The sequence below is a fragment of the Dendrobates tinctorius genome, unplaced genomic scaffold (genome assembly GCF_039654945.1).
Source record: "Dendrobates tinctorius isolate UK_male_01 unplaced genomic scaffold, ASM3965494v1 ptg000056l, whole genome shotgun sequence".
NCBI classification, from domain to species: domain Eukaryota; kingdom Metazoa; phylum Chordata; class Amphibia; order Anura; family Dendrobatidae; genus Dendrobates; species Dendrobates tinctorius.
Genome location: NW_027361724.1, coordinates 13,485,707 through 13,513,436, shown reverse-complemented (window position 1 = coordinate 13,513,436; position 27,730 = coordinate 13,485,707). Strand labels below are relative to the sequence as shown.

At 46.2% G+C, this 27,730-nt stretch overlaps 1 protein-coding gene across 1 annotated transcript; it reads right to left on the bottom strand.

The window, feature by feature from the left end:
- NUP35 (nucleoporin 35) lies at window positions 1–27,246 on the bottom strand. The gene is made up of 10 exons (XM_073577505.1): window positions 27,095–27,246; window positions 24,601–24,735; window positions 23,300–23,464; window positions 22,580–22,707; window positions 14,391–14,451; window positions 6,233–6,374; window positions 3,679–3,748; window positions 2,789–2,917; window positions 2,238–2,390; window positions 1–582 (listed from the first exon to the last, which is right to left on the bottom strand). The coding sequence occupies exons 2-10, from the start codon at window positions 24,605–24,607 to the stop codon at window positions 505–507; spliced, it is 933 nt and encodes a 310-aa protein (XP_073433606.1). The 5' UTR covers window positions 24,608–24,735; window positions 27,095–27,246; the 3' UTR covers window positions 1–504.
- Window positions 27,247–27,730: the final 484 nt, after the last annotated feature.

The window sequence follows — 27,730 nt, the reverse complement described above, 5'->3', positions numbered from 1 at the left end:
AACGCTTAGAGAACCTACATTTATTGCAATTCAGTTTATAAAAGCAGTTAAAATACATTTTGTACATTTATTAGAAAAGAATAAAAAACGATAATGTGTTCATGCGCGAGACTCACGTTTTTGGGGGAAGTTTATGACATTTACAATTACGACATAAAATAATAATATAGACAAAGCTTGGAGGACAGGAGTAGTGCATTACTGGTGGTGAGAAGAGAACTCTGGTACACAGCAGCGGTTGAGGTTTCCGATGGTTGTGATGTTTCCGTGGACAGAAGATATTACATTCAATAACTAGTTCAAAGTCCAAGCAGCAACATAAAAAGACAGTCATATACAGCAGATAACTCCGGTAAAACCACAAGTGAAATGTCCGCACATTACATAAATGGTAAGTCCGGTGTCTTGTTGTCAGCGCTGATCTGCCAAGAGCGGTTATAGAACTAACCCAAAAAAATGTGGCAGCGAGGAAGAAGCCAAAAGTCTCAGTTTCCTGGCTCCAAATTACCATCCGAACACAAATTCCATGGCTTTAGAAACAAGGCTTTCATCCTTTTTAGGAGTTTGCTTATCTGACAAAACCTTTAAAATAAAATATTTAGACAGTAAATAAAATAAAGTTCATGAAACTTTTGTAATAGACCACACTATACTCCAAGGCAACCCCATCCAAGGTTTTCACAACACAATACCCCTTTCAAATTGTGACCACCATGAAGGCCTGGTTACCCTGCATCCAACTGCCAGCACAGGCATTTTCTCTGCAGCGGCCAATAGGGAATGGGGAAAGTCACCTTAATGAGATAACCGCCATTAAAATGTTCTTGCAAGAATTTTCCTTCTAAGTGGATATTCATTCATCATCAAGTTATTGTTTGGTTCATATATCTTTCCAGCTAATAAAGCTGCAAAACCAGGGCTGTGGAGTTGGAATAAGATGGACTGACTCCTAAAATATATAATAAATTGGGTACAGTAGCACAATGCAGGATGTGCTGTAAATGTTTTCATAATAATTAGGGAAAGTTATGAAAAGTCCTACAAGTGTCTGTACTGCCCCTGATCTAAGGATCTCAGCTTTTAGCGGAGATGAATCTGTGCTGCACTTTATGTACATGCTCAGTAGTGACCAGTGCTGTGGAGTCATAGATGAGATGAATCTGTGCTGCACTTTATATACATGCTGTTATGACCAGTGCTGTGGGGTCGTGGATGAGATGAATCTGCTGCACTTTATGTACATGCTCAGTAGTGACCGATGCTGTGGAGTCGTAGCCAGGGAAATTGAGGAGTCGGAGGTTTGCCTTACTGACTCCACAGTCCTGTGCAAAACTATCATTTACCCGAGTGTTAGCCCCCCATTGTGGGGCATTTATAGGCTAGGTACATACCATTTTATTGGTACATAGAAGTCTTTTGCCTTAATTTTGGCAAAAAGATGTATCATTTAAGAATTAAAAGTGGTTTTCCTGTCCATAAATAAGAGTCTGCATTCACAATGTGAATACCAAATCATCAGAGGAGTGCAATGCACACACTGTCACGATTCCCCTGTATGCTCATCGATGCTATCTGGCTTCTCTCAATAGAAGAAAATTGAGAGCAGCCGGATGAGGTTAATCAGTATGTGACTACAAGTATGTAAATTATACATACAAGTGGTTAAGTGACTGCCCACATGGGGAATAGGAACACTGACTAACATATGGTCACAGTTCAGCAGTCTGCAGTTCTTCACCCACATTGTTCCTCTGAACTCAGGTGTACGCTTCCCAGCATCAGAGGCGCACTGCATATGTCCAGAAGAGGGTCCGTTTCACTTATCAGATTCATGGGCGCACTCAGAATGTCCAGAAGAGTACACCCAGCTTCAGAAAAGCAATCATGTGAGTTTAAAAAAAAAAAAAAAAGTTTTGCAGTGAGCGGCAATGACACCAGCTCTTCCAAATCATGTTATCACGCATACAGGGGGGGTATGATCACATGCGAGGAAGGTGCCCAACCAATCTGGGAAAACAATGCCCCATCGACTAGTCATAAGCCTAAGTAGAATATGAAAGTTTTTTGCTTTTTTTGTGGGGGGGGGGGGGGGGGGGGGGGGGTGTTGAACACCAGCTGGTTAGGTGGAGTCTTCAGCAACAAGTAGCCTAATAATGGTGGGTTGGAGGGCATGGGGGACACCTACCAAGCTCCCATTGAAGGGCCTTATAGTTGAGATTACATCAAACAGAAAATACCTGGTAATCACTAGTTGAAACTCTGTACACTGCCGCAAGAGGTCTCATTCCTGATCTTGGAGTACCATTTTGCTGAGTAGGAGTACCAAAACCTGTTAATGGTGGTGTGCAGACCGAAGATACAGATGTCTTCTCACCACTATCCAGTACACGCTATAAAAAAAAAAAAAAAAAAAAAGATTAAATTGAGTGAAATACTTGTCAATTATTCTATACAATTCCTGTGTAAATATGCTACTGAGAACACCCCTAGTCTGTTCAAAGTCAGGTCTCCCACAAAAATACGAGTCTATGGGGAAGGAGTCTATGGGGAAGGCAGTGGGAGATTTATAGGCTATGCAACGCTCCTTGGGAAATAAAAAAAGCCTCAAAAAAAAAAAAATCTGCAAAATGGCGATTTTGACTTATCTGACTGCTATGTCTTAATAGGTGGCACTCAAGGCTCTGTTCTCTTATGAAGAGGCCATTTGTATATAAATAGGAAAATGGCAAGTTGTGAAATGCCCCCCACTGTTATAACCAATGATGAGGGTGTGACATTACTTTCTTACCTTATCAATACAAGGTTTCACACCGATCATGATGCAATCTCCAAATATCTTTCCATCTTTACTTAATGCTTTCCTTGCCTGCAGCTTGGACTGGTACTGAATGTGCATCCAATTCCCAGCATTTGACATCTGTTAAGGAAATAAAAGTTTGAACAATGTTTAAAAATAAATTTGATTGAGATATGCAACAAAGAAAGCACGTAAAAACTTAACCCAAAAGATGGTAATGAATACACAAGACATGGCCACAATATGGCAATGACTAGCCTCCTGTAACCGCTATTATGGTGAAAAACTTCCCTAATGGTAATCAAAATGAGGGTCCAAAAATTATATTCCAAGGCACAGAATAAATGGGGAAATGGAGCCGATGGATGATGTATACCATAGTATATGTACATAGAGAAACTCAGCACTGAGAAGGGCCAAGGAGAATTTGCTGAAAATGTGATTTTGGGAGGTGCGGTCCATGTTCTTTTTCTACAGATCTGTTTAGTTTTGATCTGGCAGAAATGGGGGGGGGGGGGGGGGGGGACATATTGGGCTCTATATACACTTACCTGGCCACTACCCACACAGATGTCCCCGATAAAGGCCTCAAACTGGTTGAAACTTTGGGCAATATCTTTTTTTTTTTTTTTTTTTTTTTTTTTTTTAATTGGTGTCGGGAAAAAAAAAAAAAAAAAAAGAAAAGAAAAAAAAAAAGTCACATGTGGCAAATCCGTCTCCTGTCAGTGCCAAGGTCATCGCTATATGTTTATAGGATTATGGTCTACCTAGCGTTGCCGGCCTGACCTTACGTGCACCAGCGTATATGGCTTTACTTCTGGAAATCTTACCGACATACCAAGCAAATGCCAAGGTTTGTTCTTATAAGAAACGCTCCTTACCACGTGCTTTACTATATTCCCGTACTGGGCAAACTGCAATAAAATGTACGAGGCGGAGGCTTGAGGAAACCTAAAAACAGATGGTAAATGCATCAGCTTCAATAGTAAGTGTAAAGTATTATTTTGACCAACAGTGTGACAACGAGGCTGCATAACATACATATTTTCCATGGATATCAACTCCCATCAGCAGAAAAACTATTTAGATATTTCCACAGAACATCTAAATGCTTTGCCATGAAAAAAAAAAAAAAAAAAAAAAAAAAGGGGGAGTAAAGCTATATATAAAAAAAAAAAAAAAAACTTTAGGGATTGTCAAAGTATGTACATCAGCCTCATCAGGTCACATTTCTATTTGCTAGCTGCATACATGATCAATATGAAATCTGGTGACTGATCCACTTCAAGGGGTTTGTCAGTAATGTAAGAAAACCACTATCAAGGAGAAAAGTTTAAAGGGAACATGTCATCAGCTGATCCATGTTGCTCAAACCGTGGGGAGCCTGCATCAGCCACTGTCTCTACAATCACAGCCACATACGAGTCTTTAAACCACTGCGGCATTTCAGAGAAAAACACTTATTAGCCGCTGGGGACAGAGCCGCATTACTGACTAGTTGTAAAGGTGGGTCTCTGGCGGCTTCTCCTTGCCCACCGTCAGTGACTGGCAAGACTGCCTATATGCGCTCACAGGGTGAGGCTTGCCAGTCCGTCAGCGGACAGGACTCCATCTGTACGACTAGTCATAAGTCCCCGGCAACTAGTACAAGCATGTTTTTCTCTGTGACACCACCATGTTCCAGAGAGAAACATTCATGGCTGTGATAGCACAGACAGACTGATACATGCAGACCACGGCTTGGTCAGCAAGGATGAGCGTAGAATGGCAACCTAGCCACAACCACCTTATTCCGTGCTGCTGCTCCAGCCGTCCTCGCTGTTGTGCGGCTAATATCTGAGTAATAAGAAGCCACAAATTCTCACATGACCACAGAAACCCTTTATTGGCCTTGGCATCACTGCTGTGACCAGGGAGGACTGCAGAAAGTAATCAAAAAGACCAAACACACAAGTGTTAGCGTGGGAGGAAAAAAAAAAAAAAAAAAAAAAATTCAAGTGGGGAGAATTTGTGAAAAGACTCAATTTCTTCTGACACTGTACCTTGGGAATTGTTTTTACAGTGTACGTTGTGTGGTAAAGATAACCTTACACTAGGACCAGTAACGGTGACACTGAACAGGTCGAATTTTTTTTTATTTTAGTTGAGAAAAAAAAAAAAAAAAAGTTTAAAAGAAAAAAAGATTGTAGCGTTGTGTCGCCATTTTCTGAGACCTGTAACATTACAATTCAGTCAATGGAGCCGTGTGAGAATGTTTTTAGTGGTACCATTTTTGGACAAATATGTTGTTTTTATCACTTATTACAGCATTTTGTTTGGTCGCTAAAATACCTCAAAAATATAAAAAACAAATGTAATTTTGCCATTCTTGCATGGTAAACAATGAATGAAAAAAAAAAAAAAAAAAAATTTACAATAAAGTTAAATTTTTATATTTTGATAGATCAGACTTTTTCGAAACATGCAAGAACGTGTTTTGGGGAAAAGGGGCACGATTTGAACTTTTTATTTCACTGTACTTGTTAGTCCCCTTAAGGAACTTGAAGCTGCGATCGTCTGATCATTTCTGCCATGTACAGAAGTATCACAGTATTGCTGCATGTAGTAAAAGTCAGTCTCCTATGAACACCAGCCATATGCTGGTTTTCAATAGAAGCAGTGTAAGGACAGGCACAGGGGATGTTCAGCAGACCCTTGGCTGTCATGGTAACCCATCATCGCCCAGCGATCACATCACGGGAGTGCCAATGGTCGCCTAGAATGACGTGCTCCCATGCCAGCAAGCTGTTAATGCCGCTGTCAGTGTTTTACAGCAGTATTTAACAGACTAACAATAGCCACCCGTGATTGTTGGAGGTAGGTCCTGGCTGTAACACAGCCAATACCTGCCAAGCATGGGGCAAGCTCATCCTGTGACCCTGCTCCACGCACCCGTTTGCGACTTGCATGGCAGATGTCAGGATTACGTGCACACTTCATTTCAGGCAGTTTCAGTTAGAAATGGCCTGAAAAAGCACCGCAAAACAAGAACATAACGCACAGCTGTATATGCTGTGCATATGGTCAGTCTTTTGGTACTTTTAAGAGTTTAGAAAGCATGAAGTGGCAGAAAATAGCAGCATGTGCATTCTACAGGCAGCTGTTTGGAAGCTGCCTGCTCTTTACACCTTAAAAGGAAAAGAAAACGATGTCTGGAGCCTCTACAAAAATAACGGACAAAACCACTTTAGGAAAGAGATGGCAGGCTTTTTACTGAAGCAGCCTCACCTATGAAAACCTTGGAGGCTCCGCCGACATCTTAAGGGCATCATGTGCAAGAACCGTAAGGACTGCATGCGATTTCCATGAATAATTGTATTTTGGGACTTGACAACATCCCTTTATCAGCTAGTGACACAGTTGCATGTTAACATATTTTAGAAACATATTTCTTACCCGAATACTGTAATCCAAGAGTCGTCTAGAAGGTCGTCAGATGTCAAAGCGTCGCCTTGTGTGTAAAATGGATCCACTTGGGCAGGAGACAGCACTCCTTTCCTGGTTTGCATAATGGTTGCTGGGCTAAAAACTCTTGCAGCTGTGCATGTAAAGATAGAAAAAAAAATATCAGTACATTAATTTGTTTTCTTCACTATAGCATTTTATATTCGTAGAGATTGGGATTTAAAATTTGATATCGAATCTGTAATGGCACCTTGTGATCATGTCACAAGATGAAAGGACAATAGGCATGGCTTCTAAATGGTTAAGCAATCAGAGCTAGATCCGGTCACTGCTGTTGGAGGAAAGGTCAGCTGTATTCCACAGCCAGCAACTGCAATGGATGCAAAGCGCCCCGCTCCTAAGCCCACACCCTGGCTGGCTGCACAAAGTTGTTAAATGGGTCCATCGTAGTGATGGAAAGTCAGTCCATGCAAAGAGTGTCTATTTTTCCTTATGTTTCTAGAGCTCAGAATTTATACAATTGAATGATCCGTTAGGCTGTGTGCACACGCTGTGGATTAGGTGCGGATTCATCCGCACGGATTTTGTACAATCCGCAGGTCAAAAGTCCCACAAGGGTTGCCGTGACGTGGCGGGATGGCTTGTACATTATTTTGATCAAAATTATGTTTACTAAATACCCTTATTATTATTATTACCTTTATGCATTATTTGCAGTATATTTTTTACTTTTAGTTCAGGATATTTGTGTTTTCTTTATCGCCTTATTGGGGACACAGATTACCATGGGTGTATGCTGCTGCTGCTAGGAGGCTGACACTATGCAAAAAACAAGAAAATTGACTCCTCCCCGGCAGTATACACCCACCGACAGATACCAAGTACCTCAGTTTGTGCTTAGTGTCTGTAGGAGGCGGACCGGGATCTCCCCAGATCCGCATCTAACCATTTTCTTTTAGGTTTTGTGTGTGTATTAATCTTTTCCCATTTATTTTCCAGATTCTACATCGGGAAACAGGGGGTAAATGTTCACCCTGCTTTCCCATATCATGCGGCTGAGCGAGCAGTGTGGTGTCGCCCACATCGCAACTCTCAGTACCGCAGGCAGGACTTTTTCCATATCACCATTCGGTGCTATGGGCGGACGACAGGTGGCCGGTCCTTGGCAAAACAACTCCTCATCCCTATCCCAGGACAGGGCTGAGAGGAAGACGGTAGTCGCCATCGCTCCCAACAAAAGGACGCCGTCTTCTACGTGACACGGGTAAGAGGACCTCTCCCAGCGGCCTGTCTGCTATACATGCCCCTGCGGTCATCCTCTTCAGGGACGTCAGGTAAGATCCGAACGTTCCCTTTAGCCCCGTATGTTTTCACAAGCAGTGGTTTCAAACTTTGAATTTCCCACCTCTACTCCCCCACTGCAGCCGCGCGCCTCACATCGCAGCCGCGCTCTGGTTATACTAGGATCAGGGAAAGAGGCACACAAGGTCTACTAGGACGGTCCTTGTAAGCAGTGGTTCAACGCAGGCTCACCTTTTATTATCGGCGCCGCGGGCATCAGTATAAGAGCTCGGCGGGGAGGGAGACACGGTTTCACTTTCAGCACGCTCCCTCCTCCCTGTTCTGAGCGCGCTCCCTTTTCTCTGGGTGTGAATTTCCACTCTGTGCGCGCTTTTTTCTCACGCCCATTTCACACCAATCACAGCGCTACTTTCTTTTTAAGGATGTCAATCTCCATTTTTACCGCGCCCCTCCTCTGCCATTGCCTAGTCGCCACGACGCCACGTACCGCCCACTGAGATCACAGCCAGCTTCCTTCTGCAATTTCACTGGCTTCCTGCGCTGCTTGGGGGACACGTCAGGGTCCAGCTCGTCAGAACTTCGGTAGGCTCGGCGCTTAATGGAAAAATTGTCTCTCCTCTGCAGCCCTACTATTTAGTGCAGCCTTTAGTGCAGCCATAGTGCTCAACATACCTATGTTTAACCCTTCAACGGCGCTATCTTTCAAGCCCACCGTTATCCACTACGCTTGTGCACGCTGTAAAAGGAAGTGGGCGTCAGGTCAGTCGTCTCCCCTCTGCCTGTCCTGCAGCCCTTCAGCTATGTCGGCCTCTCAGGAGCACACCGATTCCCGGGATGAGGGCACTTCCCCTCTCCCATAGTGGGCCGTTGCAATGTCCCAGTCGGTCTTCGATCTGACTAAAGTCTCTCAGTCCCTGGTCCAGGTCCTAGAACGTTAGGAGGACGACCCCCTCAGTTATCTACAGCCACCTGTGCACCGACCGCCTCTCAGGGTGAGTCATCCGCACCTGACCGCGACCTTCAGAGGGACAAGCCGAGTAGGATTTCTAGGAAGCATGTTCTGTCTGGCTCGTCTTCCAGTTCGCTAGGCCCGTCGGCTTTTCCCAGGTGTCCTTCTCCGTCTTCAGAGGACGACCCTAGTTCTGACGACGATCCCCAATCGGGATCTAGTTCAGAAGCAGATAATATATCTAAAACGCGGAATATGGTCGATAGTCTTCTTTCTGCCATCTTCCAAACCTTGGAAATTAAGCAGGACGAACCTCCTCCTCAGGAATGTTCTGTTCCATTTAAACGAGCGAGGCCTCCATCCCGAACCCTTTCAAACCACAAGGAGTTCGATACTACTCTAACCAAACATTGGGAGCACCCTGATCAACGCTTTTCAGGCCGCAGGTACTTAGATGTTCTGTATCCCTTTGATGTAGATCTGCTCACAAAATGGACCAAAGCCCCCGAGGTGGATCCTCCCGTCTCTCGTATAGCCTCTAAGACGGTTCTATCCCTTCCGGACAGGGCATCGCTTAAGGATCCAACAGGCAGGCAGATAGAATCTCTGGCTAAGTCCATTTTTGAGGCATCCGGTGCCTCTCTCTGTCCTATTTTCGCTTCCTCCTGGGTGGCAAAAGTCATTTCAGCTTGGGCAAAAACTCTTCGCAGAGGCATCTTAGCGGCAGCTCTCCAGGACGAGCTGGCAGATCTAGCGGTTCAAATTAATCATGCGGGTAAATACCTCTTAGCCGCCTCTTTGGATGCGGCTGGGTGCGTAGCAAGGGCTAACAGCAACATAATAGCCATACGCCGAGTCCTTTGGCTAAGGTCATGGAATGCAGATACCACCTCTAAAAAGTCGCTTACCAATCTGCCTTTCCTTGGTTCTCGGCTCTTTGGAGCCAAGCTAGATCAAATAATTTTGGATGCCACTGGTGGTAAGAGCACTTCTCTCCCTCAGTCTCGGCCAAAACGCTTTTTTAACAGAAAGGGTTTCCGGCAGTTTAGGCCCTTTCCTGCCTTCTCGTCCACAGAAAAATCTACCCAGCAAGGTTCTCCTCCAAGTGACGGGTCACCCCCACCTGGAAGTTTTTCCAGGGTGGGAGGCAGACTTTCCTTTTTTGCGGACGCTTGGCTGTCTGTTGTCGACGATGCTTGGGTCAGGGAAATCATCGCATACGGATACAAGATCGAATTTGCTTCCCAGCCAAACAGACGTTTTTTCCTGTCTCGACCCCCAAGACAGCGGTCCCACGTTCCAGGTTTCTTTCAAGCCGTCTCCTCCCTTCTTTCCGCCGGTGTGATTGTCCCCGTTCCCTCAGACGAACGGTTTTCAGGGTTCTACTCAAATTTTTTTGTAGTCCTGAAAGAAGACGGGACCCTTCGACCAATCCTGGTCCTCAAGTTGCTCAATCGCCATGTGAAGATTCTCCACTTCAAAATGGAGTCTCTTCGATCAGTGATAGCCTCAATGGAACCCGGAGAATTCCTCTGCTCTGTGAACATACGGGATGCTTAACTTCACATCCCTGTTTGTTTGCAACATCAGAAATATCTTCGGTTTGCGATTCAGGGAAATCACTATCAATTCACGGCCTAGCCTCTGCTCCCCGTGTTTTCACGAAGGTGATGGTGACGGTCATGGCCATCCTTCGATCCAGGGGGATTCTCATCATCCCTTATCTGGACGATCTCTTGTTCAAAGGCTCGTCCCGTCAAGACTGTCTCCTGAGTCTTCACATAACCCTGGATACCCTCGGCCGTCTCGGATGGTTAGTCAACAAAGAAAAGTCCATTCTCAGACCCACTCAGCGTCTGACCTTCCTAGGCATGGAATTCGACACGAATCTGGCCCGGGTGTTTCTTCCGAGGGGAAAAATTTGCGTCTCTGTCCAAAGAAATTCGAGCTCTCAAACGGCCGAAGCCCATTCCCCTTCGGCTCTGCATGAAAGTTCTGGGGAAGATGGTGGCTTCCATGGAGGCAGTGCCTTTTGCACAGTTTCATCTTCGCCCCCTTCAGCTGTCCCTCCTCTCAGCTTGGGACAAGACGACGTTGTCTTTAGACCGCCCCATTTTCCTCCCTCTCAGAGTGAGGCATTCCCTGACTTGGTGGGCAATGCCTACGTCAGTCCTCCAGGGGAGGTCCTTCCTCCCGCTCCAGTGGCAAGGCATTACCACCGATGCCAGCCTAGGTAGGTTGGGGAGCGGTTTTCCATCAGAGAACGGCCCAAGGACGCTGGAATCCACAGGAAGCTCTGCTCCCTATCAATCTTCTCGAAATCAGAACAATCTTCCTGGCCCTTCTTTGCTGGCAACCTCTTCTCGTCAGCAAGCCGGTTCGCATTCAGTCGGACAACGCCATGGCTGTGGAGTACATAAACCATCATGGCGGCACGCGCAGCAACCAAGTGATGTCAGAAGTGGCCAAGATACTGCGCTGGGCAGAACAGTATGTTCCAGCAATCTCCGCTGTTCACATTCCAGGGGTGGAAAACTGGGCAGCCGACTTTCTGAGTCGCCAAAGCCTAGCGCCAGGCGAATGGTCTCTCCATTCCACAGTCTTCTATCAGATATGCCAGTGCTGGGGTTATCCGGATGTCGACCTCATGGCATCTCGGATGAGCCACAAGGTTCCGCGTTTCGTAGCCAGGTCCAGGGACCCTCTAACCGTCGCTTGCGACGCCCTAGTAATTCCGTGGTCCCAGTTCCAACTCCCTTATCTGTTTCCACCTCTTGCCTTGATCCCAAGAGTGGTCAAGAAGATAAAATCGGAAGGCGTGCCAGTGTTTCTTGTGGCTCCAGACTGGCCAAGAAGGCCTTGGTATGCGGAACTGGTGAACATGCTCGCGGACGTCCCCTGGAGGCTTCCAGACCGTCCGGATCTTTTCTCACAAGGCCCCCTTTACCACGAGACTTCTCGGTCTCTGAATTTAACGGCATGGCCGTTGAGGCCGCAACCTTAAGAGAATCAGGTTTTTTCCAACCAGATGATTCAGACGATGGTCAAAGCCAGGAAACCAGCCTCTTCCCGCATCTACCATAGGCATTGGAAGGCCTTTTTCCGTTGGTGCGACGATAAAAGAGTCTTTCCAATGTCCTTTTCCATTCCGTCCATTCTGGGTTTCTCCAGCCTAGCTTAGATTCGAGTCTGTCTCTCAGTACCCTCAAGGGCCAGGTTTCCGCTTTGTTTATCCTTTTTCAAAGGAAGATCGCTTCTTTACCGCAGGTTAAGACATTTCTCCAAGGAGTCGCTCATGTGGCCCCTCCTCATCATTCACCGATAGAACCGTGGGATCTCAATCTCGTTCTTAGCGCTCTCCAAAAAAGCGCCGTTTGAGCCCATCCAGGACATCCCTTTGTCTTTTCTTTCATGGAAGGTAACCTTTCTGATTGCCATAACATCCATCAGAAGAGTTTCTGAATTAGCGGCCCTGTCATGTCGTTCTCCTTAGCTGGTACTCCATCAGGATAAAGTCGTCCTCAGGCCCGTTCCTTCTTTTCTCCCAAAGGTGGTATCCTCCTTCCACATCAACGAGGATATCGTTCTTCCATCATTTTGTCCTGTTCCTTCTCACCCTCTTGAGAAGTCACTCCTCAAACTGGACGTTGTTAGAGCCTTGCGTGTTTATCTCGCTAGGACTGCTTCACTTCGTCAATCCGATTCATTGCTGGTCATCTCTGGTCACCGGAAAGGGCTTCCGGCATCCAAATCCACGATCGCTCGCTGGATTCGTTCTACTATTCTGGAAGCATACCGTCTTCAGGAAAAACGGCCGCCTCCGGGAGTGAGAACTCACTCCACCCGGGCGGTGGCAGCTTCGTGGGTCGTTCGACACCAGGCTTCGGATCTGCAAATTTGCAGGGCCGCGACCTGGTCGTTCTTGCATACGTTCGCGAAGTTCTACAGGGTTCATACCCAGGCTTCGTCTGATGCAGTCGGTGGTAGGAAGGTCCTGCAGGCGGCGGTGGCGCATTGGCCGACCTAAGCCCTTCCTGTTCTTTCGTTCCTTATTGCTGTTCCCGCCCTTGGGACTGCTTTGGAACGTCCCATGGTAATCTGTGTCCCCCAATAAGGCGATAAAGAAAGATGGATTTTTGGTTCTTACCGTAAAATCTCTTTCTTGGAGCCTTCATTGGGGGACACAGCACCCTCCCTGTTTAAGTTGTACCGTGTTGGGTCCTTGAGTCCCTTGTTGGGTTGGTACATATGTTATAGTTCCGTTGCTTCTCCTACTGCTTTCTCACCAACTGAGGTACTTGGTATCTGTCGGTGGGTGTATACTGCCGGGGAGGAGTCAATTTTCTTGTTTTTTGCATAGTGTCAGCCTCCTAGCAGCAGCAGCATACACCCATGGTAATCTCTGTCCCCCAATGAAGGCTCCAAGAAAGAGATTTTATGGTAAGAACCAAAAATCCATCTTTTTGCTTTCTGTTTTCTCTGGTTAATGGTCATGTGTTAAAATGCACTTACATTGTGCATACACATTAACTTACTTGTCTCAGTTCAGATTTGTTTTTTATTCATTTCATTGTGCATTCAGTGCATATAGGGGTGTGACCACCCTTTTTCTGAGCTGGGAAAGCCATCCAGTCTGGCCTAAGCTGTTACAAGTGGTTCAGCCGCTCGACCCTTATTCACATTCACGCCACTTGGCAAGTGATAAGGTTTTAAATACTAGAGTAGGGACTGTCCCACAAGGGTTGCCGTGGCGGGATGGCTTGTACATTATTTTGATCAAAATTATGTTTACTAAATACCCTTATTATTACCTTTATGCATTATTTGCAGTATATTTTTTACTTTTAGTTCAGGATATTTGTGTTTTTTGCTTTCTGTTTTCTCAGGTCAAAAGACCTGCGGTTTTACCTGCGGATTGCTCTGCGGTTTTGCCCTGCGGTTTTTCATCTCCTCAATGGAGGAGATGGCAAACCGCAGGAGAATCCGCAGAAAGAATTGACATGTCAATTCTTTCTGCGGATTGAAAACCGCAGATAATCCGCGCGGAAAATTCCGCACCGTCTGCACTGCGGTTTTTGATTCCCATAGGGAATCATTGTACTGTACACCGCAGCAGAAACTGCTGCGGGTCCGCAGTGGCCAAAACCGCTGCGGAACCGCAGCAAAATCCACAGCGTGTGCACACAGCCTTAGTCTGTTTACCTAAGAAAAAGATTTACAGAGCAAGTGTAAGTTGTACCAAGTGCCACATCATAAGAGGTCGTACATACAGTGCATCACATTTTTGCTTTGCTTAAGGGAGGGCTTTACATGGGAGATGGCGTGGTTTAAAGTGCAACATTGAAATGTTAGCACAAAATACATGAAGTAATCTGCTGAAAACTTTCCATCCAGCATGTGCCGCTGTGAGGAAATGGCCACATTTCTTTAGGACCTAAGCTTGCAGTCACTATCAGACAAGACTAATAAATAAAGAGATATTCCTCACATTACAAGAAGGACACCTGGTGGCCACATGCAAGACGTGAATAGAGTCACCGTTCTCCACCGCATGTACAGGATGGGAATTTAGCCATTTAAATACACAGACTTTGGCAACATGGTGGCTCGGTTGTTAGCACTGTTGCTTTGAAGCTTTTGGGTCCTGGGTTCGATTTCCCCCCCCCCCCCCCCCCAAGGACATCTGCCAGGAGTTTGTATGTTCTCCCTGTGTTTGCATGGGTTTCCCGGTTTCCTCCCACATTCCAAAGACATACTGATGTGGAATTTGTGAGCCCTAATGTGGACAGTGATGATAATGTCTGTAAAACGCTGGGGAATTAATGGTGCTGTATAAGCGAGTAAAAATAAGATATAAACAAGGATTGGCTTTGGTGGAACCGCGCTCCACTAACTTACGTGCACATGGGGTGGACGGGTTTATCCCTGTGCGAGACGTCTGCATTGTAGAAAGGTTTGTCTGTACAAGGGAGAGAAAGAAGAAAAGGGGAATAATTAAATAAATTCTTCTAGCTACACTACCATTCTGCTCCAGGCAGAATGAGGCATCCAGTGGTAAGAGGAGTGTGTATGGCGCCGGAGATGGCGGTACGCGTACACACTGCATACCGCTTTCTTCGTCGCCATACTTACCTGACTCCGGTAGGAGCGTTGCCGCTGCGCTTCTCTTCAGCCACAGACAGGGGCCGGAATGCGCGTGGGAATTGCGCATAGCGCTATACGGCGCCATTTTACTGAAGACATTTTGCAGTGTATCTTCAGCAATGTGGTGCCGGGCAGCACGGTATGGGCATGCGCGTACTCCGGCGCCAGACTCCTCCCCCCCGGCCATCGGCAGAACGGGACAGCGCTGGACACAGGGAAGAAAGGTGAGTATAATTTTTTTTTGTGTGTGCAGTTTAATAGGTGTCAGGGGGACCATGCATATCAGGATAGGGATCAGGGGTAAAATGCATACTAGGACAGGAGCCCATATACCAATAAAAATACTCGGCACCCGGGCGTAGAACAGGTTCATAGCAAAAAAATAAAAATTATATATAAAATATATACACACACCCAATCACTAAGCAGACAGTGTTTAAAAGAAGCGGAGCTGTGATTGGTTGCTATGAGCAACAGTTTTCCCACTCCACAACACCTCAAGACAGTGGACCGGGTGGGAGAAATCTAGCATCCATGGGAACATAAGCTCCCAGGCATTGTCTGCTCCCAGGCATTGTCTGCCCCCCAGAAAGAAGCAGAGAGCACATGACAAATGAATCACCCCCTCCCGTGCCCATATACCCATCACACATCTTCCCTCTTAAAAGGGATCTCCGGTATGGAAGTCAGGGCAAATCAATCCAGCGCTTTGGTTCTGACACCCGGCCTCTCTTAACGCCTTCATGACCCAGCCTATTTTGACCTTAATGACCTGGCCATTTTTGGCAATATTGACCAGTGTCCCTTTATGAGGTAATAACTCAGGAACGCTTCAACGGATCCTAGCGATTCTGAGATTGTTTTTTCGTGACATATTTGGCTTCATGTTAGTGGTAAACTTAGGTCAATAATGTTTTCATTTATTTGTGAAAAAAATGGAAATTTGGCGAAAATTTTGAAAATTTTGCAATTTTCACATTTTTAATTTTTATTCTGTTAAACCAGAGAGTTATGCGACACAAAATAGTTAATAAATAACATTTCCCACATGTCTACTTTACATCAGCACAATTTTGGAAACAAAGTTTTTTTTTGTTGGGAAGTTATAAGGGTTAAAGGTTGACCAGCGATTTCTCATTTTTACAACACCATTTTTTTTTTAGGGACCACCTCACATTTGAAGTCACTTTGAGGGGTCTATATGGCAGAAAATACCCCAAAGTGACACCATTCTAAAAACTGCACCCCTCAAGCTACTCAAAACTATATTCAAGAAGATTATTAACCCTTCAGGTGCTTCACAGCAACTAAAGCAATGTGGAAGGAAAAAAAATGAACATTTTAATTTTTCCAATAAAAAAATTTTTTTAGCATCAATTTTTTCATTTTCACATGGGCAACAGGATAAAATGGATCCTAAAATTTGTTGGGCAATTTCTCCTGAGTACACAGATACCTCATATGTGGTCATAAACCACTGTTTGGGCGCACGGCAGGGCTCAGAAGGGAAGGAACGCCATTTGACACTTTGAATGGAAAATATGCTGGAATATTTAGCGGTTGCCATGTCGCGTTTGGAGAGTCCCTGTGCGCCTAAACATTGGAGCTACCCCACAAGTGACCCCATTTTGGAAACTAGACTCTCCAAGGAACTTATTTAGATGCATAGTGAGCACTTTGAACCGCCAGGTGCTTCACAAATTGATCAAAAAAAAAAAAAAAAAAAAAAACACTTTCACAAAAATTCTTTTAGCCTCAGTTTTTTCATTTTCACATGGGCAATGGGATAAAATGGATCCTAAAATTTGTTGGGCAATTTCTCCTGAGTGCACAGATACCTCATATGTGCTCATAAACCACTGTTTGGGCACACGGCAGGGTCCCGAAGGGAAGGAGCACCATTTGACTTTTTGAATGGAAAATTAGCTCCAATCGTTAGTGGACACCATGTCGTGTTTGGAGAGCCCCTGTGTGCCTAAACATTAGAGCTCCCCCACAAGTGACCCCATTTTGGAAACTAGACCACCCAAGGAACTTTTCTAGATGTGTGGTGAGGACTTTGAACCCACAAGTGCTTCACAGAAGTTTATGATGCAGAAAAGTGAAAATAAAAAAAATATTTTTTTTTCCTCAAAAATGATTTTAGCCCGCTATTTTTTATTTTCACAAGGCTAACAGGAGAAATTGGACCACAAAAGTTGTGTAATTTGTCCTGAGTACACCGATACCCCATGTGTCAGGGGAAACCACTGTTTGGGCGCATGGGAGAGCTCAGAAGGGAAGGAGCGCAATTTTGGAATGCAGACTGATGGGATGTTCTGCGGGCATCATGTTGCGTTTGCAGAGCCCCTGATGTGCCTAAACAGTAGAAACCCCCCACAAGTGACCCCATTTTGGAAACTAGACCCCCCAAGGAGCTTATCTAGATGTGTAGTGAGCACTTTGAACCCCCAAGTGCTTCACAGAAGTTTATAAATGCAGAGCCATGAAAATAAAAAATCATTTTTTTTCCTCAAAAATGATTTTTTAGCCCGCTATTTTTTATTTTCACAATAGTAACAGGAGAAATTGGACCCCAAAAGTTGTTGTCCAGTTTGTCCTGAGTACGCTGGTACCCCATATGTGGGGGGGGGGGGGACCACTGTTTGGGCACACATCGGGGCTCGGAAGGGAAGTAGTGACGTTTTGAAATACCGACTTGATGGAATGGTCTGCGGGCGTCATGTTACGTTTGCAGAGCCCCTGATGTGCCTAAACAGTGGAAACCCCCCACAAGTGACCCCATTTTGGAAACTAGACCCCCCAAGGAACTTATCTAGATGTTTGATGAGCACTTTGAACCCCCAAGTGCTTCACCGAAGTTTATAACTCAGAGCCGTGAAAACAAAAAAACTTTTTTTTCCACAAAAATCATTTTTTTAGCCCCCAATTTTTTATTTTCCCAAGGGTAACAGGAGAAATTAGACCCCCAAAGTTGTTGTGCAATTTTTCCTGAGTACGCTGATACCCCATATGTGGGGGTAAACCACTGTTTGGGCACACGTCGGGGCTCGGATTGGAGAGTGCGCTGTTTGACATTTTGAACGCAAAATTGGCTGGAATAAATCGTGGCGCCATGTCGCGCTCGGAGACCCCGTGATGTGCCTAAACAGTGGAAACCCCTCAATTCTAACTCCAACCCTAACCCCACCCTAATAATAACCCTAACCACAGCCCTAACGCCAACACACCCCTAACCCTAATCCCAACTCTAACCCTAACTACAAGCCTAACCCTAATCCCAACCCAGCCCTAACCCCAATTCCAGCCCTAACCCTAATTTTAACCCCAATTCCAACCCTAATTTTAACCCTTATTCCAACCCTAACCCTTATTCCAACCCTAACCCTTATTCCAACCCTAACCCTTATTCCAACCCTAACCCTTATTCCAACCCTAACCCTTATTCCAACCCTAACCCTTATTCCAACCCTAACCCTTATTCCAACCCTAACCCTTATTCCAACCCTAACCCTTATTCCAACCCTAACCCTTATTCCAACCCTAACCCTTATTCCAACCCTAACTGGAAAAAATATTTTTTTTATTTTATTATTTGCGCCTGGCTATGGGGGTGATAAAAGGGGGGTATATTTACTTTTTTTTTTTCATTTTGATCACAGTGATCAAAATGAAAAATGAACGGGCAACCGGCAAATTCATGGGCGCCGCCATCTTGGACAATGGCAGGCGCACTGCGCCCACCATTTTGCAAGATGGCGGCGCCCATGATCCGGACGCCGGGAGCCACTGCGGGACACCGGGAGCACGATCGGAGGTCCTGGGGGGATCGGAAGGTGGGAGGGAGCGATAGACAGGGGAGGGGGAGCAGATGATGACGGCGGCGAACGATCGCCGCCGTCCATCGGTGGCGGGGGGCCGATCGTGTGTGTGTGTGCGTGTGTGTGTGTGTGTGTGTGTGTGTGTGTGTCGGTGTCCAGCCATGTCCGATGCTATTGCAGCATCGGCCATGGCTGGATTGTAATATTTCACCAAATTTCATTGGTGAAATATTACAAATCGCTCTGATTGGCTGTTTCACTTTTAACAGCCAATCAGAGCGATCGTAGGCACGTGGGGGCTAAGCCACGCCCCCAGGGATTAACTGTAGAGTCCTTTGTGTGCGGGTCGGGTGACCTTTCAGTGACCCCGGTCACCCGACCCGCAGGGGGGCTATTTATAGCATGACGCCTACGTAGGCGTCATAGGTCGTTTGGGCACGACTTTTCATGACGCCTACGTAGGCGTCATGGGTCGTGAAGGGGTTAAAGGGATCCCTGGTATGGATGTTAGGACCGTTCCACTCAGCTCTGTGGTTCTGACAGGATGATGTGGGATATTAGTAGTCCAGTGGCTCTGATGGGATGATGTGGGATATTATAATGAATGTGGCTATATAATGATAAAATATATATATATATATATATATATATATATATATATATATATATATAAAAAATTTATATAATTTTCTCCTTCAAACTTTGCTTTCGTCAAAGAATGCTCCCTTTGCAGCAATTACAGCATTGCAGACCTTTGGCATTCTAGCAGTTAATTTGCTGAGGTAATCTGGAGAAATTTCACCCCATGCTTCCAGAAGCCCCTCCCACAAGTTGGTTTGATGGGCTCTTTTTGCGTACCATACGATCAAGGTGCTCCCACAACAGCTCAAAGGGGTTGAGATCTGGTGACTGCGCAGGCCACTCCATTACAGATAGGGAAGAAGCAGGCAGCTGGTATACTAAATAGTTCTTGCATAACTTGGAGGTGTGCTTTGGGTCATTGTCCTGGTTTAGGATGAAATTGGCTCCAGTCAAGTGCTGTCCACAGGGTATGGCATGGTGTTGCAAAATGGAGCGGTAGCCTTACTTATTCAAAATCCCTTTTACCTTGTACAAATCTCCCACTTTACCAGCACCAAAGCAACCCCAGACCATCACATTACCTCCACAATGCTTGACAGATGGTGTCAGGCACTCTTCCAGCATCTTTTCAGTTGTTCTGCGCCTCACAAATGTTCTTCTGTGTGATCCAAACACCTCAAGCTTGGATTCGTCTGTCCATAACACTTTACCAACCTTCCTCTGTCCAATGTCTGTGTTCTTTTGCCCATATTAATCTTTTCCTTTTATTAGCCAGTCTCAGATATGGCTTTTTCTTTGCCACTCTGCCCTGAAGGCCAGCATCTTGGAGTCGTCTCTTCACTGTAGATGTTGACACTAACGTTTTGCATGTACTATTTAATGAAGCTGCCAGTTTAGGACCTGTGAGGCGTTGACTTCTCAAACTAGACTAATGTACTTGTCTTTTTGCTCAGTTGTGCAGCGGGGCCTCCCACTTCTCTTTCTACTCTGGTTAGAGCCTGTTTGTGCTCTCCTCTGAAGGGAGTAGTACACACCGTTGTAGGAAATCTTCAATTTCTTGGCAATTTCTCGCATGGATTTGCCTTCATTTCTAAGAACAAGAATAGACTGTCGAGTTTCACATGAAAGTTCTTTTTTTTCCTGGACATTTTGAGAGTTTAATGGAACCAACAAATTTAATGCTCCAGATTCTCAACTAGCTCAAAGGACAGTCAGGTTTATAGCTTCTCTAGTCAGCCAAACTGTTCTCAGCTGTGCTAACATACTTGCACAAGGGTATTCTAACAATCCATTAGCCTTCTTACAGAGTTAGCAAACACAAAGTACCATAAGAACACTGGAGTGATGGTTGTTGGAAATGGGCCTCTATACACCTATATTGCATTACAAACCAGATGTTTGCAGCTAAAATAAACATTTACCACATTAACAATGTGTATTTCTCTGAATCATTTAATGTTGCTTCATTGAAAAAAAAAAAAAAAAGAAGGAAATAACACAAGTCTTGCGAAAAACAGCTGGTGTCACACATCCACGTTTCACAATGATCTGAGTACGGAGGGGCTGCGGATCTCCCGAATATCTCTTAGGAAGACACAAGACTAATGTTTGGTCTCAGAAACTCAGTCAGACCGTACCAGGATGCAGAAACACTCGCGCTGCTCCTTGCGTTTATAGGAGACGGACAGACAGCATATGTAATATAGAAAATAAACAGATACTGGACATAGAGTAATAAATCATTTTAAGCAAGATTAAACCATAAGAGAACATAACAAATAGACCAATCCAGTAACAAAGTTAGCAGCACACGTAAAGTGCTAAAGCCCCCATCACACACAGCGATCTCGCTAGCGAGATCGCTGCTGAGTCACAAGTTTTGTGACGCAACAGCGATCTCCCCAGCGAGATCGCTGTGTGTGACAGCTATCAGCGACCGCCCCCCCTGCCGGGTATCGCTGTTGAAATGTCTGGACATTTTTGGGGTCACTGGTCTCCCGCTGGTCAGCACGCATCGCTGCGTGTGACAGGCAGGAGACCAGTGACCAGGAGCTGGTAACTAAGGTACACATCAGGTTTCTAAAGGGGCGTGCTGTGCCTAGAAACCCAATATGTACCTTAGTTACCAGAGCACTGATGCAGGGAGCTGGTAACCAATGTACACATCAGGTTTCTAAGTGCTGCACGCCCCTTAGAAACCTGGTGTACCTTGGTTACCAGCTCCCTGCATCAGCACGCTGGTAACTAAAATACACTACGGGTAACTAAGCGATGTGCGTCGCTTGTTACCCGCATGTCGCTGGTGCTGATCGCTGGTGAAGCTGCATGTTTGACAGCTCACCTGCGATCACATAGCGACTCCCAGCGATCCTGACAAGGTGATATCGTTGTCGGGATCGCTGGCGAGTCGCTATGTGTGACGGGGTCCTAATACTGGTGTGCAAAAATGTGCAATTTAAAAAAGGCAAAACCAGCAAATCCCACCACTTAGGATGCAATACATAACGAGGAGCAGACCAAAAAGAAGAAAAAAAAAAAAAAAAAAACACAACCCGTGCATTGTGGTCTCTACCTCACCTCCAATGCTAATTTACACTTTTTCAGGGAGCTTTAGGGCGAGTGCACAAATTGCGGATTCACCTGCGTATTTGCAGGTAAAACGGCAGGTAAAGTGACCTGCGGATTTGTCAGCGGTTTTCCCCTGTGGATTGACAATGGAACAGGTGTCAAACCGCTGTGGAATCTGAAGAATTGACATGCTGCGGATTTAAAACGGCAGCAAATCCACGTGGAAAAATCCACAGCATGTGCACTGCGGATTTGAAATCCCATTGGCTAACATTGTATTGAACAATGTCTGTGGATCTGCTACTGATTAGCAGGGCCAAATATGCTGTGGATCCACAGAAGAATCCGCTGCATGTGCACATAGCCTTAAATTACTCAATATTACCCTCCTCTATGGCCCCTATTTATTTTCTATATTATATGTGCTGTGTCCGTCCATGGTTTTACGTCTTGTCATTATGTTTTTTGTATTTTATTTTGTGTTCAGACATCATATATTTTGCCATTGGATCCACTGGCATCTTCAGATGTTATCTAGGTTCTTTTTGTCCAGTGGGACATTTCTTTATTCAATTTAAATTGGAGTTCATACTGAGGCTTAAATGCCAAGTTCCCATATGAAAAAAAATAAATAAATACCCACACAAAACAGTACTGAGGCCGAGTGAGAACATGAGCCAAGGAAGTTTTCTGTAGTAAAACAAACATTTAATAATTAAAACCACCATACACTTCAGTATCGATGCTTCGGTGGTCTATGCCAGTCTTTGATGAAGGGACCAGTGCAGCCAATCATTCTCAGCAGATGAGTGGCAGATTCATTCTATCACCACTGCGGCCAGTGACTGGCTGCAGTGGTCATGTGAATGTACGCCAAGCCAGGGCTCCATAAAGATAAAAACCTGACAGCAACCAAAGCATACAAAGTTTAAGGAGGTTAGTTTTTAAATAATTGAAAAAAATATAATTTACCAGTTTTCTTGAACTTAAAGGTGTAGATCCAAGACCTGGGCTTATTAGATCATCATAAATGCTTGCAACCGGGGGTGCGCCACTCTTATCCTTATGAGCTGGAAGCATAGGCTGAGGGGGAGAAGTCCCTAATAAACAAAGTTATGAAAGTGACAATACTGCTGGATGTTCATATAAAAAGTGTATCGGGAGTCATTCTAGTTATTAAAAACCAGGAGCAGATCAAAAAAAAAAAAAAAAAAAAAAAACTATTTTGTGTGCAGTGTGGGGGTGGCCATGTACGCAAGGATGGGGATGGCAGCGGCCATATATGCCAAGATGGCAGATATTACCCCTATAGCAGTGTTAGCGGCAGACCATCCCCATAACAAGTGTCATTAACACATTTTTTGCTTCAATTTTTTTCTATTTTCGTCCTCTAAAATATAGGTGCATTTTATAGCCCCCCCCCCCAAAAAAAAAAAAAAGATAGAGATTTGTCAAAGCCAAACAGGAAGCATAAAATAAAAAATAAAAAAAGCTGTATTGAAAACAAAAAGACAAAAACTGCACTGTCAGACTCCATTGGAAAAAAAATTAATTATTATTATTGTAACCTAATTTAGCTAACAAGCAAAGAATCACTGCAACATCAAAAACTCCCCAAATACCCAGTAATATCATAGTCTAAGGCTCCCATACAAGTGACACGAGTACAATAGCAGCTTCCTTCTCCAATACCTCCGATCAACGGGGATCGCAGCTCCATAATGCCCAGTGATGAACGCAGCTGTGGCGTTACAGGAGTTGGGATATCACCCATGAGGAAACCAGGCAGGAACTGGGCACCGCCACCAGGCTTCGGAGAGGTTGGTGACCCCAGTGTCATCGGTTCGCCACCTGTGCCTAAAGAGAGAAATAGTATTAATGAGATGTATCTTTCCATTATATCTACCATGCCATAATCACCAGAGTGCCACAACCAAGGGTGAGAAAGCTACAGAAAATGGTGCCGTGTGGTGGTAGACGCCGTTTCCACATCGTGGTGGTCTCAGCAGTGGTATAATCGCCATCACTATCTTGAGACAAGTGTCTAGAACGTGTCAGAACTCAGACTTGTGTGCGAGTGGCAGTAATACCGCAGCTTTTCCTCAAAGGGGTTGTTCGGTCTAAATCAATTAGTGTGCAGTCACTGTGACTGTAGACTTATGAAACCCCCAATGCAGACACTGTGCGCAAGGATTAGACAGCTTTTGAGCCAGGACCAGCAGGTACATATGCGTTATACATATTCCAGGCCAGACCCCTAGTCTACCGGGTGCAGCCTCGCTCCATACACTCATCTAGTGACGCAGCCATCCAGCAGGCACAGCCTCGCTCCATACACTCGTCTAGTGACGCAGCCATCCAGCAGGCACAGCCTCGCTCCATACAAGTGTATGGAATGAGGCCGCGCCCAGTAGATGGGTTCTGCCCAGGAGTATGTAGTAAGGTACTGTCACACTTAGCGATGCACCAGCGATCCCGACCAAAGATATGACGCGGTCAGGATCGCTGGCACATCGCTATGTGGTCGCTAGTGAGCTGCCACACAGGCAGATCTCACAAGCGACATCGCTGGGGACAGGGGTCGCTACTTACCTGTCACACTAGGCAATCCTGCGTCCTCCCGCCCGTCTCTCCACAGGAAGCCGACGACGAGAAACAGTTCTTGCGCGATCAGCGATAAGCAACGGGGGAGCGGGTTGGAGGCAAGTATCAGACACAGCAATATCGCTATAACGTCACAAGTTCTAGCGATATCGCTTAGTGTGACAGTACCTTAACACAATACCGCTGGTCTAGACCGGACCACCCCTTAACCTTAATTGAAAGATTTAGAGACGTTGCATGAACCAAACGACACGAAAGACTGGAGAGGTTCATTGACTTCTATTGGGAGAGTTTTCAAGGTGCACTATGTGCAGAAAGGGAGAGCAGGTGAGATGTGACCATCACCTATTGTGAATGTTGAATCCTGGGTCATTTATATAAAGTGTCACCTTTCATTGTAATCCTGTCTGTGATGAGACTGCTGAGAAACGATTTGTGCAGAATAGGGATTATCAGTCTATTATGAAGTTGGATAACCAGACTGAAAACTGCAAGATGTCAGGATTTTCTATATTAAAAGTGACCTACACAAAAAAAAAAAAAAATTTGAGGCGTCGTTATCTGAACAAATGCTAGAAGTAGATCCAGCAGGAAGGAGACGTGCAAGACGAAATTCACACATCTGTGCTGATCTTTAAAAACTGAACATAAACTCCATTTTTATTTGTCCACTGACTTGATGAAACAGGTAACACAACCAAAAAAAAACAAACAAACACATATGGATGAAACACTGATGCGGAGATCAGACTTTGTGCGGCAATGTATTTCAGCCGTGTTTACCAGACTAATGAGTCCAATCTGATTCAAGACAAGAATCAGAGGCAGATCCATTTATAAAACTGGAAATTAAAATCTATGGCCCAGCTGCTGTATGAGGGGGAAGAAAAAGGAAGAAAAAACAGCACACAGAAGTGCGCATCTAGCCTTAGTCTTGCCTTTAGGGGGTGAAGCTCACGATGCACATTTGGTGGGGGATTTACCATTGCAGAACCTCAATTCTTTTAGTGTCTGCTGCAGACGTCACACATACTAATGATTGGGGAAAAAAACCTGCAGCAAAGAACACACGTTTCCTGCCAAGAGATACAAACGCCTGCCCCAAATACCTAATGTGTGCGTATAGCCTAAGTGTTATTTAACACAGGGCAAGTCTGCTGATTGAGAAGGGGCTGTCTGGCCTCAGAGTGGTGGCAGAGCGGTGAATCACAACACATGTTCCGTCAGGATTCACTGCTGTGATCATGTAACCGCAAGTAGGAGATTTGCATACATGCGGTCACGTGCCACCTAGGTGGGTGCAGGCTCGCTCAGTACAAGTGTATTAAGCAAAGCCAGACAGTCTAGTCTGACTGTGGCCGGAGCATGCATATTATACTTGTAGTCACATGATCGCCAGAGAATCCTGACCGCACTCAATGTTAGGATTCACATATACAGTGACTGCAGACTTGTAGCCCAAGGCTGGACAATCCCTTTAACGGTTTGCAATGCATGGGGTGAAATGCACCATTAAAGCCCCAAGCAGATAATATATGGGAATTCTGCATCTACTCTTACTTTTCATATTTCTTCTGAATCCGCTCCTGGCTTGTACAATTAGGGCAGAACGGACCAATCACGTATGGTTTCTGTGGAGTAAGGCCTCTTTCACACTTCCGTTTATGACCATCAGTCAAAATCCGCCAGTTTTTGAAAAAAACGGATCTGCCTTTTTTTTTTTTGGCGGATGCATTCTTTCCCCCCATTGAGTTGCATTACCGGCGGATCTTGACGGATGGCCATCCGTTGGATCCGTTTTTTTTGCAGATCCGCCAAAAAGTTTGCGTCCGCTGGCATGCCTGGACGGACAATGCAACGTTTTTTTTTTGCTGTAGAATCCGCATTTTACAGTGCGCATGCCCGGAGAAAGGAAGTCAGCCGGGAATTTAACCCTGAAATCCGTCAGCAGGGTGCGTGGCAGCCCGTACCCTGTGAGCGGACGGAGCAGGCCCGTCAGCAGGGTGCGTGGCAGCCCGTACCCTGTGAGCGGACGGAGCAGGCCCGTCAGCAGGGTGCGTGGCAGCCCGTACCCTGTGAGCGGACGGAGCAGGCCCGTCAGCAGGGTGCGTGGCAGCCCGTACCCTGTGAGCGGACGGAGCAGGCCCGTCAGCAGGGTGCGTGGCAGCCCGTACCCTGTGAGCGGACGGAGCAGGCCCGTCAGCAGGGTGCGTGGCAGCCCGTACCCTGTGAGCGGACGGAGCAGGCCCGTCAGCAGGGTGCGTGGCAGCCCGTACCCTGTGAGCGGACGGAGCAGGCCCGTCAGCAGGGTGCGTGGCAGCCCGTACCCTGTGAGCGGACGGAGCAGGCCCGTCAGCAGGGTGCGTGGCAGCCCGTACCCTGTGAGCGGACGGAGCAGGCCCGTCAGCAGGGTGCGTGGCAGCCCGTACCCTGTGAGCGGACGGAGCATGCCCGTCAGCAGGGTGCGTGGCAGCCCGTACCCTGTGAGCGGACGGAGCAGGCCCGTCAGCAGGGTGCGTGGCAGCCCGTACCCTGTGAGCGGACGGAGCAGGCCCGTCAGCAGGGTGCGTGGCAGCCCGTACCCTGTGAGCGGACGGAGCAGGCCCGTCAGCAGGGTGCGTGGCAGCCCGTACCCTGTGAGCGGACGGAGCAGGCCCGTCAGCAGGGTGCGTGGCAGCCCGTACCCTGTGGGCGGACGGAGCAGGCCCGTCAGCGGAGCAGACTGATACTAGGACGCCGAGTGCCGGCTGCCATAACCCGCAGCTGCACACAGGACCTGCTCCGCTGACGCGTCTACTACATACTGCAGCAATGACTTCCTGTAAAGTCTGCCCCTCACAGCTTCCGTAGCCGACAGCTATAATGCCGCCGGGTCCTACTCACCCAGCGAGTCCAGAGACAAGGAGGACATGACTGCCTCCCAGAGCGCGATTCAAATAACAGCACTGCTGAGCGCCGGGAAGTCCTGACGTGCGTCACTTCCCCCGGAAGTCCTTTTTTTGTCTGCGTGGGCTGGAGCCCCACCTGGCCGTGAGCGATGGTAGTACGGTAGGCGGTATGGAGACACTGCGCCTGCGCTGTCGGACTGCGTTCCACCCCCCCTCACATCTCGGTTACTATGGAGACCTGATGTGTGCAGCCGTGTGTTCTGTGCGGCCATGTTGTTGTAGACTGGGTCCAGGCGTCAGGCGATATGAATACAGTTCTGTAGGTTCCTTGCACATTTTTTTTAATCTGTTCTGTTCACACTGCTTAGCACTGGGTACCTTTTTATGGTCTGCAGACAGATGCACTGCAGGCCTGTGCGGGTCCTCAGGCATTAGGGACCCAGCTGCTCCCCTTCTTGTGTTTTTCCTTCCAGGAACATCAGGACTTGGATGTTTATGATCTGTAGTAATCACATATGGAGAATCTTTGTGTTATTGTCAAGAGGAAGATGAGAGACACCAGAAACAACAATGCAGAATTTAGTGACTAAAGACTCTCCCGCTAGATAATGACAGTTGGTGCTCATAAGCT

Coding starts and splice junctions, on each gene's coding strand:
- NUP35 (XM_073577505.1), bottom strand. Junction 2,391..2,788: donor TGAAACCTTGTATTGATAAG/GTAAGAAAGTAA, acceptor TTTTTTTTATAG/CGTGTACTGGATAGTGGTGA. Junction 583..2,237: donor TTTCAACTAGTGATTACCAG/GTATTTTCTGTT, acceptor TTTATTTTAAAG/GTTTTGTCAGATAAGCAAAC.